This window comes from Myotis yumanensis, unplaced genomic scaffold (assembly GCF_028538775.1).
Source record: "Myotis yumanensis isolate MYYU_CA2020_CCGP unplaced genomic scaffold, mMyoYum1.0.hap1 SCAF_3, whole genome shotgun sequence".
In the NCBI taxonomy this organism is placed as follows: Eukaryota; Metazoa; Chordata; class Mammalia; order Chiroptera; family Vespertilionidae; genus Myotis; species Myotis yumanensis.
The window spans coordinates 15,368,482-15,380,837 of NW_027223754.1; the positions used below are offsets into that span (position 1 = coordinate 15,368,482).

Here is a 12,356-nt window from a genome sequence, read left to right on the forward strand (position 1 = left end):
TTAGACTCAAGCTTATGTTCATGAATTAATCCCACTACTCCCCACCTGAAATGATGAGGAGTTGCTCCCGTGTCTTAGCTGTAATTTGCTTCGTTTGATGTGAGTCACAAACTTGTTTGCCTCTGCACCCTGTGGGAACCAGAGCCTCAGTTGTTCCTAGTTAGCTTTCCCGGTTCCTTTTGGGGAAATACAGCTATATCCTCTCTGAAGTAAACACATATAACTCAGAGCAGTTTTGAGCACCAACAGCCTGTTCTGTATAGAGAGGGATGTGAAGCGTTAGCCAGTTTCAGACATAACATGCTCAGGCTAACATTCCATCTTAGTAGCTTCTTTTGAAAATCTCATGTAAAATATTTCTAAGATCTAACATAGGAACATAATAGTGAAACCAGAGTTAGGTGTTCTTAAGAACTTCCGTATAACATTAGCTGTGTGATTTTAAGCAAATAACTTTTCCTCTCTGGGCCATTATTTCTAACCATTTGAAAAAGAAAAGTTCCAAGTCACTTTCAGCATTAACAATCTAGTACCCTTTAATTAAGTCTATAAATATTTCAACCTAGAGCTTTAAACTCGCTGCCAGCAAGTTAAGAAAAATAACCCATTGCACAAAAATATATATTTATTTATATCTATCTTATCTATCAGCAAAACTGCAGACCCTGCTTGGGTTGCAGTGATATGGTGACAGCCATGTGGAAAGCATTGATCCTGGCGCTCTCTTTTTAAAAACCCCAAATACAGCCTTTAGCCAGCTCAGAGCAGTTAATGAGAAGCGGAGAGTACAGCTGACACCTCGGGAACCTGTGGGCTTCCTCCCTGGCAGCGGGGGTTCATTTTAAAGGGGAAAGGCAGCCATAACTGGCACCAGGGGAAACTGCCTTGGCCTCTGGAAAGAGTCACCCCAGGAACGTGGCTGGGTTGCCTTATTTCTAAGGTTGACTCTGGGCTTCAGGAGTCACGAAGTCATCGGACTGCCTTTGTGCATTCCGAGGCTCTCTGCCTCTACATGTCCATCTGTAACTTGGGCATAAACTAGTGACAGTGCAGCCTTGCACCCGACAACCGGGACACGACACTGGGAGGCCCCGCGGGCCAAAGAGGGAACGGGTCCTTACTCGGGTGGGCGGGTACGTCCGGGTAGGGATGGCGATTTGGGGCGCAGTCCCTCCCACAGGGCCGGCCACCCGGCAGACGGGCGCTCAGGAAGCCTAAGCAGGAATTCGGAGATCGGCCCGGGCGGGCGGGCGGGGGGCGCCCGGCGGGGAGGCGAGGGGGATGGAGACCCGGGCTCCTCGGAGCTTTGTTCAGTGACAAGCCAGCCCCTTCTTTCGGGAAAAGCCAATGAGATCCCGGCTGGGGCATCATCTGACCTCGCGCGCTCCGCCAGGAGGGGCTCCGCCAGGGGCGGGGCCAGCCGGTCGGCCCCGGGGGACCCGGCCCCGGGCGGTGCGGGGGAGTCCCGCGCGCACTGGCAGCGCCGGCCCCGCCCGCGCCGCAGGCCCCGCCCCTGGGGCTTCCCGGGCGCGCGCCGCCCGCCGGGTCCGCGCGCCACGCCCCCCTGCTCGCCGGCCGCGTGCGGAGCCGCGCGCCCCGCAGGCTCCGGGACGGTGGCGGCAGTTGGCGGCGGCGGCGCAGCCCTCCGCGGGCCATGTCTTTCCCGGCCGTGGCGAGGAGCTCCTCGAGAGGGAGCCGGGAGATGGCGCCCCGGCCGCGGAGCCGGGGCCGGTTCTGGGAAGGGGGCGGCGGCAGCGGGGACCGGCTGGAGCGCGCGGCCGCCGAGTCGGAGCGCTGGGAGCTGCTGCTCCGCCGGGGCGAGCTGCTGGCCCTGGGCGGCCACCTGAAGGGAGCGCTGGAGGCGTACGCGGCGGCGCTGCGGCGCGGGGCCCCGGTCCGGCCCGAGTGCCTGGGCACCCTGGTGGACTGCCTGGTGCTCAACTACCGGCTCCGCCACGGGCTGGGCTGGAGCGCCGCGCGGGCGGCGGACGCGGGCGCGGGCGGGCTGCTGAGCTGCCTGGGCTGCCGGGGCTTCCTGAGCGAGCCGGTGACCGTGCCCTGCGGCCACAGTTACTGCCGCCGCTGCCTGCGGAGGGAGCTGCGCGCCCGCTGCCGCCTCTGCCGGGACCGGCTGCCGCCCGCCGCCGCCGCCGCCGCGGATGCTGAGGGCACCCCCCCGCGGCCGCCGCCCCTGGCCGCCGCCATCGCCGCCTCGGGCTTCCGAACCAGCGTCGTCCTCAACCACCTGGCGGAGAAGTGGTTCCCGAGCCAGCAGGAGCGAGCGCGGGCGGCCGGCCGGCTCGGGGAGCTGCTGCACCAGGGGCGCCACCGGGAGGCCCTGGCCGCCGCCGGCGAGGCGCTGCGAGCAGGTGACGGCGCGGGGAGGCACGGGCCCGGCCGACTCCACCCTCCTTCCCCGACGGGCTGGCTCCCGGGAGCTCGTCTGCGCCCCGGGAGGCGCCTCGGCTTCCGCGAGGCCTCCCGGCTCCCCGGTGTCGGGTCTCGGGGTCCCCGAGGGTGTGGGAGGGGGCGGCGCCCGGAGGTGCTTTGGTCACAATGGGGATCGCCCTCGGAGCCGACTGTGACGCGGCGTGGGGAGGGGCGCACGGGCGCGGGGTTCCCTTGGCCGCGGCCCGGCGCTGGGGCGTGCGCGTCTCGGGAGAGGCGGGGGCGGGGGCCGGGGCCAGGCCGTGGGGATCGGGGTGGGGAGTGGGGCGGCCGGGCGGCCCTTCTCTTCCTGCCGCCGCGCTCTTTCCGGGAATTGGCCGCTCGGCCCCGCGGGACCCGTCGCGGGGAGACGGCGGCCGGGGCGGGGAGAGGATCCCCAGCGGAGGCCGGACGGGCAGCGTTTACCTTGGTCTCCCACAAAAGTCACCGGGGCAATGGGAAGCCGCGGGAGGGCAGAATTGCATAAGCTGGGGGGTGGCGTTGTGTAACGGGTGACGTCCGGTGGGCGTGGCGGAGCCCGGCGCCCGCACCGGCTTCGGGGGTCCGCGGGCTCCGCGCGGGTGTCCGAGCGCCCAGGGGTGTTCCGATGTGACCCGAAAATGCCTGCGGGATGGGTTTCTGGTGGCGGTTTCCACCTGCCTATTTCAGATCATCCTCATTCCTCGAACACTTTGGAACACACCTAGTTCAGGGTCAAGACAGAGGTAGTTTCCTGAAGTTCTTTGTCAGGCTCCCGTTCGCTTTTCCGCTCTGGATCGGCTGTGGGGAACGGCCTTCGGGGCTTTTGTCTGTTTCTTCTCCGAGAAGCAGCTCCGGCCTCCCAAGCTAGGTTAGCACTTTTCTTAAGGTGACTTTAGGCTGCGGAAGGGGACATTGCCTGACTGATCCGGGTGCGATATAGAGTTGTTCTGTCAATCGGTGGTTCTCCACCAGGGAGATCTTACTCGCCCCCCCCCCCCCCCCGACATTATCTGGAGACATTTTTAGTTGCCACCCCTTATGGGATTAGTGTTGATGCATCTAGCTGGGGATGCTGCTAAACATCCTACCAATCCTACCATGCACAGGACAGCCGCCCACACAGAAATCGGGCCCCAAATGTCAAGCGTGTCATTGTTAAACCTCGTGTTAAATAAGCCTATTTCAAGCTTAGCATCTGTATTTGCATGAAATAATACGCGGAGGGACAATCCCTAAGAAAATAGATGTCTAAAATAGAAACTGATGTTAGGTAATAGGCAAATTTATGAACTGCCGTTTAAAGTATTTTGTTACGGTTCTTTTACCCAAGTGCTTTGTCATTTTGAACTAGTAGCAATATCTAAAGTTATTTAATACCTTTGGAGTTCAAAGCACAAACCTGGTACATTTTCATATACTAGTACTTTCACTTTTTTAAAATTTTTTTATGGGGAGTAGGCAGTTATAAAATAGAACAGAATGGCAGATCCAGAGCAAAAGAACTGTTTGGTATTCAAAATTCTGAAAGGGACAACTCCACCTCTCTGGATGATTACAGTATGAGAGGGGGGAAGTACAGACCATCCAGGCCACATCCTGATGTTAAAAACAAGCAGACGCTAGGGCAGTGAAATGCCTTGTCCACAGTCCACAAACAGCTGACTGGTTGTAGAGGCAACAACACTATATCCTCCAGTTCTAAACGTGGGACCAGGGCTCATCTTAGATTGTAGCTCATCTAATGAAAATGTTTAATATACATTTCTAAGGAGTTTTTGTCACTAGTATAAAATAGTGGGTGAAACTTATTGTCAGTTCTATCCAGTATCATGATTTCGTGATTTGACCTCTTATATGAGGTGTTTCATAAGAATTTGGGCCCTAATCCATGGAAGAACAGTGAGACCTTTACTAATTAAGGTCTAGCTTAATGTTCTGTGACCAGTAATCTTTTAATTAAGGGTAGTAATCTTTTAATTAACCTTGAATTGAGGGCATTTTAAAAAGTTTTATTGATTTTTAGAGAAAGAGAAAGGGAGAGAGAAACATCGATTTGTTGTTCCGCTTATTTATGCATTCATTGGTTGATTCTTGTATGTGCCTTGACGGGAGATTTGAACCTGCAACTTGGTGCATAGCAGTGGTTCTCAACCTGTGGGTCACGACCCCTTTGGGGTTCGAACGACCCTTTCACAGGGGTCTCCTAAGACCATCGGAAAACACATATATAATTACATATTGTTTTTGTGATTAATCACTATGCTTTAATTATGTTCAATTTGTAACAATGAAATGGGGGGTCACCACAACATGAGGAACTGTATTAAAGGGTCGCGGCATTAGGAAGGTTGAGAACCACTGGTGTATAGGGATGATGCTCTAGTAAACGAAGCGACCCAGCCATGGCCTAGGGTAATTTTTTCTTTAACCGAAATAGACTCTGAAAGATCTACTCTTTCTTTTTTTCCAATTTGCATAGATCGCACATGGGAATTTTGCCTATTCAACTACTTAATCCTACTTTTTTGTGACTAGAACCCAAGTTTCCTGACTTTCACTTTACTAGCCTATTTTTTCCCTCATTTTTAGGTCTTTCAAAGAGCATCAATTCCTTACTTGAAAATATGTCTGAATGAGACTAAGGAGAATAACCTTTTTTAGCCTTTGAATTTTTAGTGGTAAAATATGTGTTTAACAGTTTGTGCGCATAAGTGAAAATATTTAGTAGAGTTATAAATCTATTTGTACAGTTAGGCTTTAACTTTTCTTAGAGTTGGTTAGTTAGCTAGATATGCATTTGGAATGTATTTATATAATTGTACTATAGTTACTAATGATACGGTCATTGTTGACAATGAAAAAGAGCCACTATAATTCCTCAATGTAATTCTTATAATGAAACAAGTAAATACTATTAAATAGAAAAAAATAATCCAGTCTACAGTTAGCCCACACATTGAGATTTATCTGTCAACAAGAAAAGAAAGCTTGAAAACCTTTGCCAAAATCTGAAGTTTCCCATTGAGATTACATAAGTTTCTGTTGAATTGAAATATATTTAGATAACAATCCATTGATCTTTTGATATTAACTCTCAGATGTTTCATAACTTCTGTCTTTTTAGTATTCAAGGCTATTATATAAAAAGTCTTGTCTGCATTGAATCTTTATACTTGAGTCTATTGAAATGATGCCATTTTGATATGCTTGTCTTCCTTTTAATTTTAATGAATTTTTACAGGCTTGCCTCCTCCCTTTGTATGCCCCTCTCCCCCCGCCCCCCCAAAAAAGGGAACAGAACAGTATAATTTACGGTTTGAATTGTTTAATAATAATAGTAAAGGGCAGAACACTTTATTTTAAAATACTTGGAGAAGGAAATTTTTGTCTTTAATATAGTTTCTGTTTATATAGTCCTTGACTATTAAAGTGTTTTTAGATTCTTTACAGTATCTGATCTTCACAAAGAATCTTGTAGAGTACTATTGTCCTCAGAAGGAAATTATGGCACCTCAAGCCAGAGATTCAGTGTGGGCTGGTGGTTAAAGCTGTGCATGCTGGGAGCTGACTGTCTTGGTGTGAATTCCAGGCAGCCCTCCACTTACTCTCTGACCTTGGGCCTGTGGTCTAAACACCTTGTTTTGATTCCCTTATCTGAAAAGTGAGAATAGTATCCACCTCATAGATCAGCGGTTCTCAACCAGTGGGTCGAGACCCCTTTGGGGCTCGAATGACCCTTTCACAGGGGTCGCCTAAGACCATCCTGCATATCAGATATTTACATTACGATTCATAACAGTAGCAAAATTACAGTTATGAAGTAGCAACGAAAATAATTTTATGGTTGGGGGTCAACACAACATGAAGAACTGTATTAAAGGGTCTCGGCATTAGGAAGGTTGAGAACCACTGTCATAGATAGATACCAGTAACAACAACCACCTAGGTCTGTTGTGAGAATTGAGTCAAAACCTGTAAAGCACTTTGAATGATGCTTGACAGAGTAAATACCCAGAAAACAATTAAAATATAGTATTTTCACAAATGTAAAAGTTGTGCTACAGCTACCAGATGATTTAACTAAAATGGAAATCTAAATCTTGTGATGCCAAGTCTTGTTCTTTTCTCTACCACATTAATAGATTACCAGAGTGAGGGTTAAATCCTGATTCTGGCTTGCATATGTTAATTAGTGGTAACATTTTAGCCTACATCAATAAAATATAGATACTGCAAGGCTTTAGGTAACAAAGATTAGACAAATTATCTGAATACATTTAAAGAACATGTAAAAAATTTTAATATCTTAATCAAGGAGATTAATGTGAAGAGATTTGAGTTTTTGTTCTTTGGTGTGTGTTTTTTGTTAATCCTCACCCAAGGATACTTTTTCTTTCTCCAATGCTTTTCTGAGAGAGTAGAAGGGAGGAGGGAAGGTTGGAGGGGAGGGAAAGAAGGGAGAAAAACCTTGATGTGAGAGAGCACACAAATTGTTTGCCTCCTGCACCGGCCAGGCCCGGAGATTGAACCTGCAACCCAGGTACGTGCCCTTGACTGGGAATCAAACCCGAGACCCTTCAGTGCTTGGGCCGATGCTCTAACCACTGAGAAAACCGGACAGTGCAAGATTTGAATTTAATTAGTAAACTTACACATGTTATAACGTTACAAAGGGCTTGAAACATTGTATCAAGAGCTAATCTTATTTTTCTATCAACTTTTGAAATATTTTGTAATATTAACAATCACTATTATTTATTGAGCACTTGTGTGCTAGACTGTGTCTTAACTGTTTGTTTTTTTAATCCTCACCCGAGGATATTTTTCTGTTGATTTTTAGAGAGAGTGGAAGAGAGAGGGAAAGACAGAGAAATATTGATGTGAGAGAAACACATTGATTGGTTGCCTCCTGCAGGAGCGTGACCAGGGCCTGGGCCCTGGAGGAGCCTGCAACCGAGGTATGTGCCCTTGACCAGAATTGAACCCGGGACTCTTCAGTCCGCAGGCCAAACTGGCTAGGGTGACAGTGTCTTAACTGTTTACACGCATTATCTTGTTTAGTCCTCACAGCAGTCTTAAGTTGGAGGTATCACCAGCGTTCTGTAGGTGAGGAGACTGAGGTTCTGAGAGTTAGGTAAACTTTCAGAAAGGATCTGAACACAGACCTTCTGAATCCCCTGGTTATAATCTTAATATGCCAAACTGCTATTCTTGGACTTCATTAATCAGTCACACTAATAACTTGTCAATTGATGTCTTCTGGTTTAACTGTGATAACCAAGTACTCCATACTGAACTTGATAAAGTAAAAGAAGCAAAGAAGTTTGGTATTTTGGTTTGCCATTAAACTTTGTGAAATAGCTCAATAAGTCAAAGAAAAAATGAGACAAAGAATGAGAAAAAGGATATGAACAAAGAATTTTCATACTTACACATGCAGTCTAAGGATGTGTAAATATGTAGTTTTAAAGGTCAAACTCACTGAAGAAAGAAATGCATGTTAAAATAATGCTGTTTTTCATTTGTATTTTTCTAGGAAACAAAAAACACAGTTTGTGGAAGTGTAACCTAAGTAAAGTTTTTATAAAAGGGCTAGAATATATTGAAAATTCTGTATAGCTACATAACTTTTCTACATAGTCATTCAGCTTTATAAAAACAACTAAGGAAATAAGCAGATATATAAAAAGGCATATAGATAGGTGTTTATGCTACTACTTTTTATATTAGCAAAAATTGGAAGTAAAAAATTGAAGAGCAGGGAATTTTTAAGATTGTGTAGACTACTTTGCAATCATTAAAAATCATGTTGACTTAATTACATTGACAAAAAAGCAAGCTTTAAACAGTATATGTGGTATATTTTATAAAACTACATAAAATGTAATCTATAAACACAGGAAAAGTACAGGTTCAATCTATGCCAATACTGGTTATTTCTTTGTGGTGGGATAAGTATTTTTAATTCTTAATTTTCTATATTTTTCAAATTTTATAAGTAAACAATAACATACTTTGGAAAAAAAGTTTGTTTCTTGAAAATGAGCTAAGGAAACGACATATTAGTAACCACACATATTCCTCCGATTGGAAAAAGATAGGGAATCATGACAGGAGAGCTCTGTCCTCGGCCCACGAACGCCTTGAGCAGCCTAAGACTAGTTTCCTCAGGTGTATAGCAGAATTTCAGTTCAATTTTTTTATTTGCCTAACGATTAACAATATTACTGGGTCTAGGTCAGGAGAAGAGAAAATGAGAGCATGAATTGTGGGCCGATTCTAATGAATTTCTCCTATTTTTGTAAGCATTTGGGAAAGCCAGGACTTGAGGATACAGAGTCAGGAAATGATGGAGAAAGCACAAAAATAGATTTTAAAATTAATGCTATGCACATACGGTGAAGGAACGCAGTCATAATAGAACACTTGCTGGTGCTATAGTGTGCCCTGGGCTAAGTATTAGTATGTATTATATGCTTCAGCTGGTCAGGGGCCTCAGTAAGTGCATTTGGCTCTTTTTTTAGAATTAAGAAGAGGTGGCCCTGATCTCAAAAATTACTGAATTTGAACTCAGCTGATACTTTTCTCCCTAATAGATTCACCCAATATAATCATCTAATATTTGAAGTTCTCAATAAAACATTACCTATGTAGAATTGGGGAGCAAGAGCTGTAATATCTGGCCTTCTTGTCATCTCTTAGTCTCATAGTCTGAGTGTTTTGTGTTGAAGGAAGAGGGGACAGTCTTTTTGCTTTGGTCAGAGTGGAGCAATTTGATAGGTTGACTGGATTTTCTCAAAGACGGATCTTCTCAGTCACTTCCTCCAGTGCTGTCCTGGTGACAACTGAGCAGTGGGGGCATTGACGAACGGGTGTGATATTCACTACTTCTGAATGTGCATTAAGTATGAGGCGATGGGGACTCGCTGTACAAGAAAAAAAAAAGGACATTTTAAAAAAATCCCAGTAAGGGATCCAGGAGTGGAACGGGCTGCTTGTTGGCACAGTGAAGTCCCTCTCTGGTGCTGAGCGGAGGCGGGCCTCAGGATGCCGTTGGAAGCACCCCAGCTGTGGGCGGAAAGCGCGCGTCCTGGTGCAGTCTTTCTTCCAGCTCAGGGGTTTGATGCTGGTGTATTTACTCCCCACTCTGGGACTGTTCTGGCGCACGCTGCTCTCCACTTTCTGAACTCCAGCCGGGCTTGTCAAATCAGGATTACATGACGCTGTTTCACAATAAAGTCCATTTTTCTAATTTGATAATAAGCTCCTCAAAGACAGGGATAAAGTACAATCTTTTGAACACTTACAGGGGCTAGCTTTGTGCTAGAACTTTTCATCCTTGATTAATCACAGTGAGCTATCCTTTTGTGTGCTTTTGTTCAGAGAGTGATTTCCAATTACATTGCTGTAAGAAAAAAAAAAAAGACAAGATGCCCTAGATGTCTTTTATTTAGGAAGTAAGAAATATTTTCATGAAATATAAGTTTTGTTCTTTAAAGTTTTTCATTGGTATGTATGTGAGGGAACAGTATCATTCCACTTCTCGAGCACCAGCAATTGCAAAGGCCTAATTGCTCAGTCGAGAGTTTTCTGTAATAAATGAGTAAACCATGGAGCTATGAGGAGTTTTCTGGTAGTTTATTTAAAAAATATGTTTTGCCCTAGCTGGTTTGGCTCAGTGAATAGAGCGTCCGCCTGCAGACTGAAGAGTTCCGGGTTGGATTCCGGTCAAGGCCACATGCCTGGGTTGCAGGTTCCATCCCCAGTAAGGGGCATGTAGGAGGCAGCTGATCAGTGATTCTCTCTCATTATTGATGCTTCTCTTTCTCTCTCCCTTCCTCTCCGAAGTCAATACTGGTAAAAATATATTTTCAAAAATGTTTTTATTGTCTTCAGAGAGGAAGGGAGAGTGAGAGAAACATCAGTGATGAGAGAATCATTGATCGCTGCCTCCTGCATGTCCCACACTGGGGATTGAGCCCGCCGCAACCCTGGCATGTGCCCTGACTGGGAATCAAACCCCTTCCTGGCTCATAGGTTGACACTCAACCACTGAGCCACGCTGGCTGGGCTAGACTTCTGTCATAATCTGTATACCAGTAGTCATTAATTATTGTATTGGGTAAACCAGCTAAGTGTCTGAAATTCTGATTGCCATTGGATACTAATTTGGTTTCTCCTATAGAGGCATAAAGGACAGTGAAATTTAAAAAAAAAAAAGGTTTTTTTTTTCACTCAGGAATATTTTAAATTAAATCTATTTTGGGATGGCTCAATACCATTCTTGCTAAGGCAGGGATTAAAATTTTGATCTCTTAATCATCACCCATTTTCTCCCAAATAGGGACTGTTATATACCTCATGAGATAGAGCCTTGGTCACTCTTTGTTACTATGGAAATTCCATGTGCAATAGTGACACATACAGTTGTTTATAAATAAGGATTTAGAAACTAGGGTATAAAATAATTACAATTTACCATAAAAAGGCAAATCTTCTAAACATCCAAGACGTCTTTTAAATCTGTATAGAATGCCCTATTTAAAAAAACACACAACACATTGCTTTTCTTAGAGGCGATTATTCATATTATGAAAATATTTCCAGTGTTCTTAAGAACCGTAATTTCCTCCACTCAAATAGTCTACTTACAGTGATTTCATCAAACTTCTAGATAAAATTGAACATGTGAGTAGGTTGCACCTGTACTGTGCTGGGCTCACAGCCTTTGGTTTGGTGGCTATCGACTGGCATCACTAGAGCAGTTATTAAATCTAGTATGATGCATTTTGTGGATTGTACAACAATCTTTTAAAAGCAATCAACCTTTATAAAATATTTATTTCAGAGCCCAGCAACTTGACTCTAAAAATCTACCGCGCTGAATCCTATGCTGGTCTCGGAGAGTTCAAAGCAGCCATAGAGGACCTGAATGCAGTGCTCTTTCAGCTGCCAAGTTGGCCCGAGGTAAAATGACTGTTTTACATACATTTTAAAATCTCAACTGTAAGGAACATGCATTCAGTTATGGTTATAAGTTTTAACAGGATGGTGTGGTTGACTCTAAGTAAAAATATAGAAAGTTCTCAAAATCTAAGATCAATACTTGGGATAACTATCATCTGATAGTTTTTTAAATTGTAAGAAATCTGTTTCCTAGCTAAAGAACAACTGAATTCAAGACACAGAAGAAAAGAGACTCGAGTATACAGAATTTCCTCAAAGAGAGACAACTGGCCATATTGTGAAGATGGATACAAACTGGCCATTGGTGCCTGGGGTTTATTAATGGAAAGAGAAGAGGCCCTCGAGGCTGGAGAATGGATTGGGGCATTATGATGGGAACCAGATGATTAGGGGGCCACGGAGCTGGCCTTGCCATTTTTTAAAAAGACTTGTGCATGTATACAATCCGTTTACCGGTTGTCCTTTTTATCAAGTTGCCAAGGCACATCAGTCCATCTCCCACATATGTTCTTTAAGCTAGAAGTTACTCTTGTGACTTTTTCCTCCATTCAAAACTGTGCCTTAGAAGACAGTATAGTAAGGATGCTCCAAAAATTACAAATTAATAACAAAAATTAAGCAGAATCCCCTGCTGGCATGATGGGTTAGTACAAGGCACGTATATATTAAGAATAAGAGGGGCCGAAACCGGTTTGGCTCAGTGGATGGAGCGTCGGCCTGCGGACTGAGGGGTCCCGGGTTCGATTCCGGTCGGGGGCGTGTGCCTGGGTTGCGGGCACATCCCCAGTGGGAGATGTGCGGGAGGCGGCTGATCGATGTTCCTCTCTCATCGATGTTTCTAACTCTCTCTCTCTCCCTTCCTCTCTGTAAAAAAAAATCAATGGAATATATTTAAAAAAAAAAAAAAAAAAGAATAAGAGGGAAAATGATCTGTATGGACAACTTTAAAACTGTTTAAAAAAAAGAAAGAACCCTTGGAG

General features: G+C 45.4%; 1 protein-coding gene across 1 annotated transcript in view; it reads left to right on the forward strand.

Moving 5' to 3' along the window:
• The first annotated feature begins 1,623 nt into the window (after positions 1-1,623).
• LONRF1 (LON peptidase N-terminal domain and ring finger 1) overlaps positions 1,624-12,356 on the forward strand; it is a 29,679-nt gene continuing 18,946 nt past the window's right edge. Inside the window, exons 1-2 of the mRNA XM_070408315.1 lie at positions 1,624-2,369; positions 11,258-11,376. Of these exons, the coding sequence (XP_070264416.1) occupies positions 1,655-2,369; positions 11,258-11,376 (834 nt within the window). The 5' untranslated portion in view covers positions 1,624-1,654. The remainder of the gene's footprint in view (positions 2,370-11,257; positions 11,377-12,356) is intronic.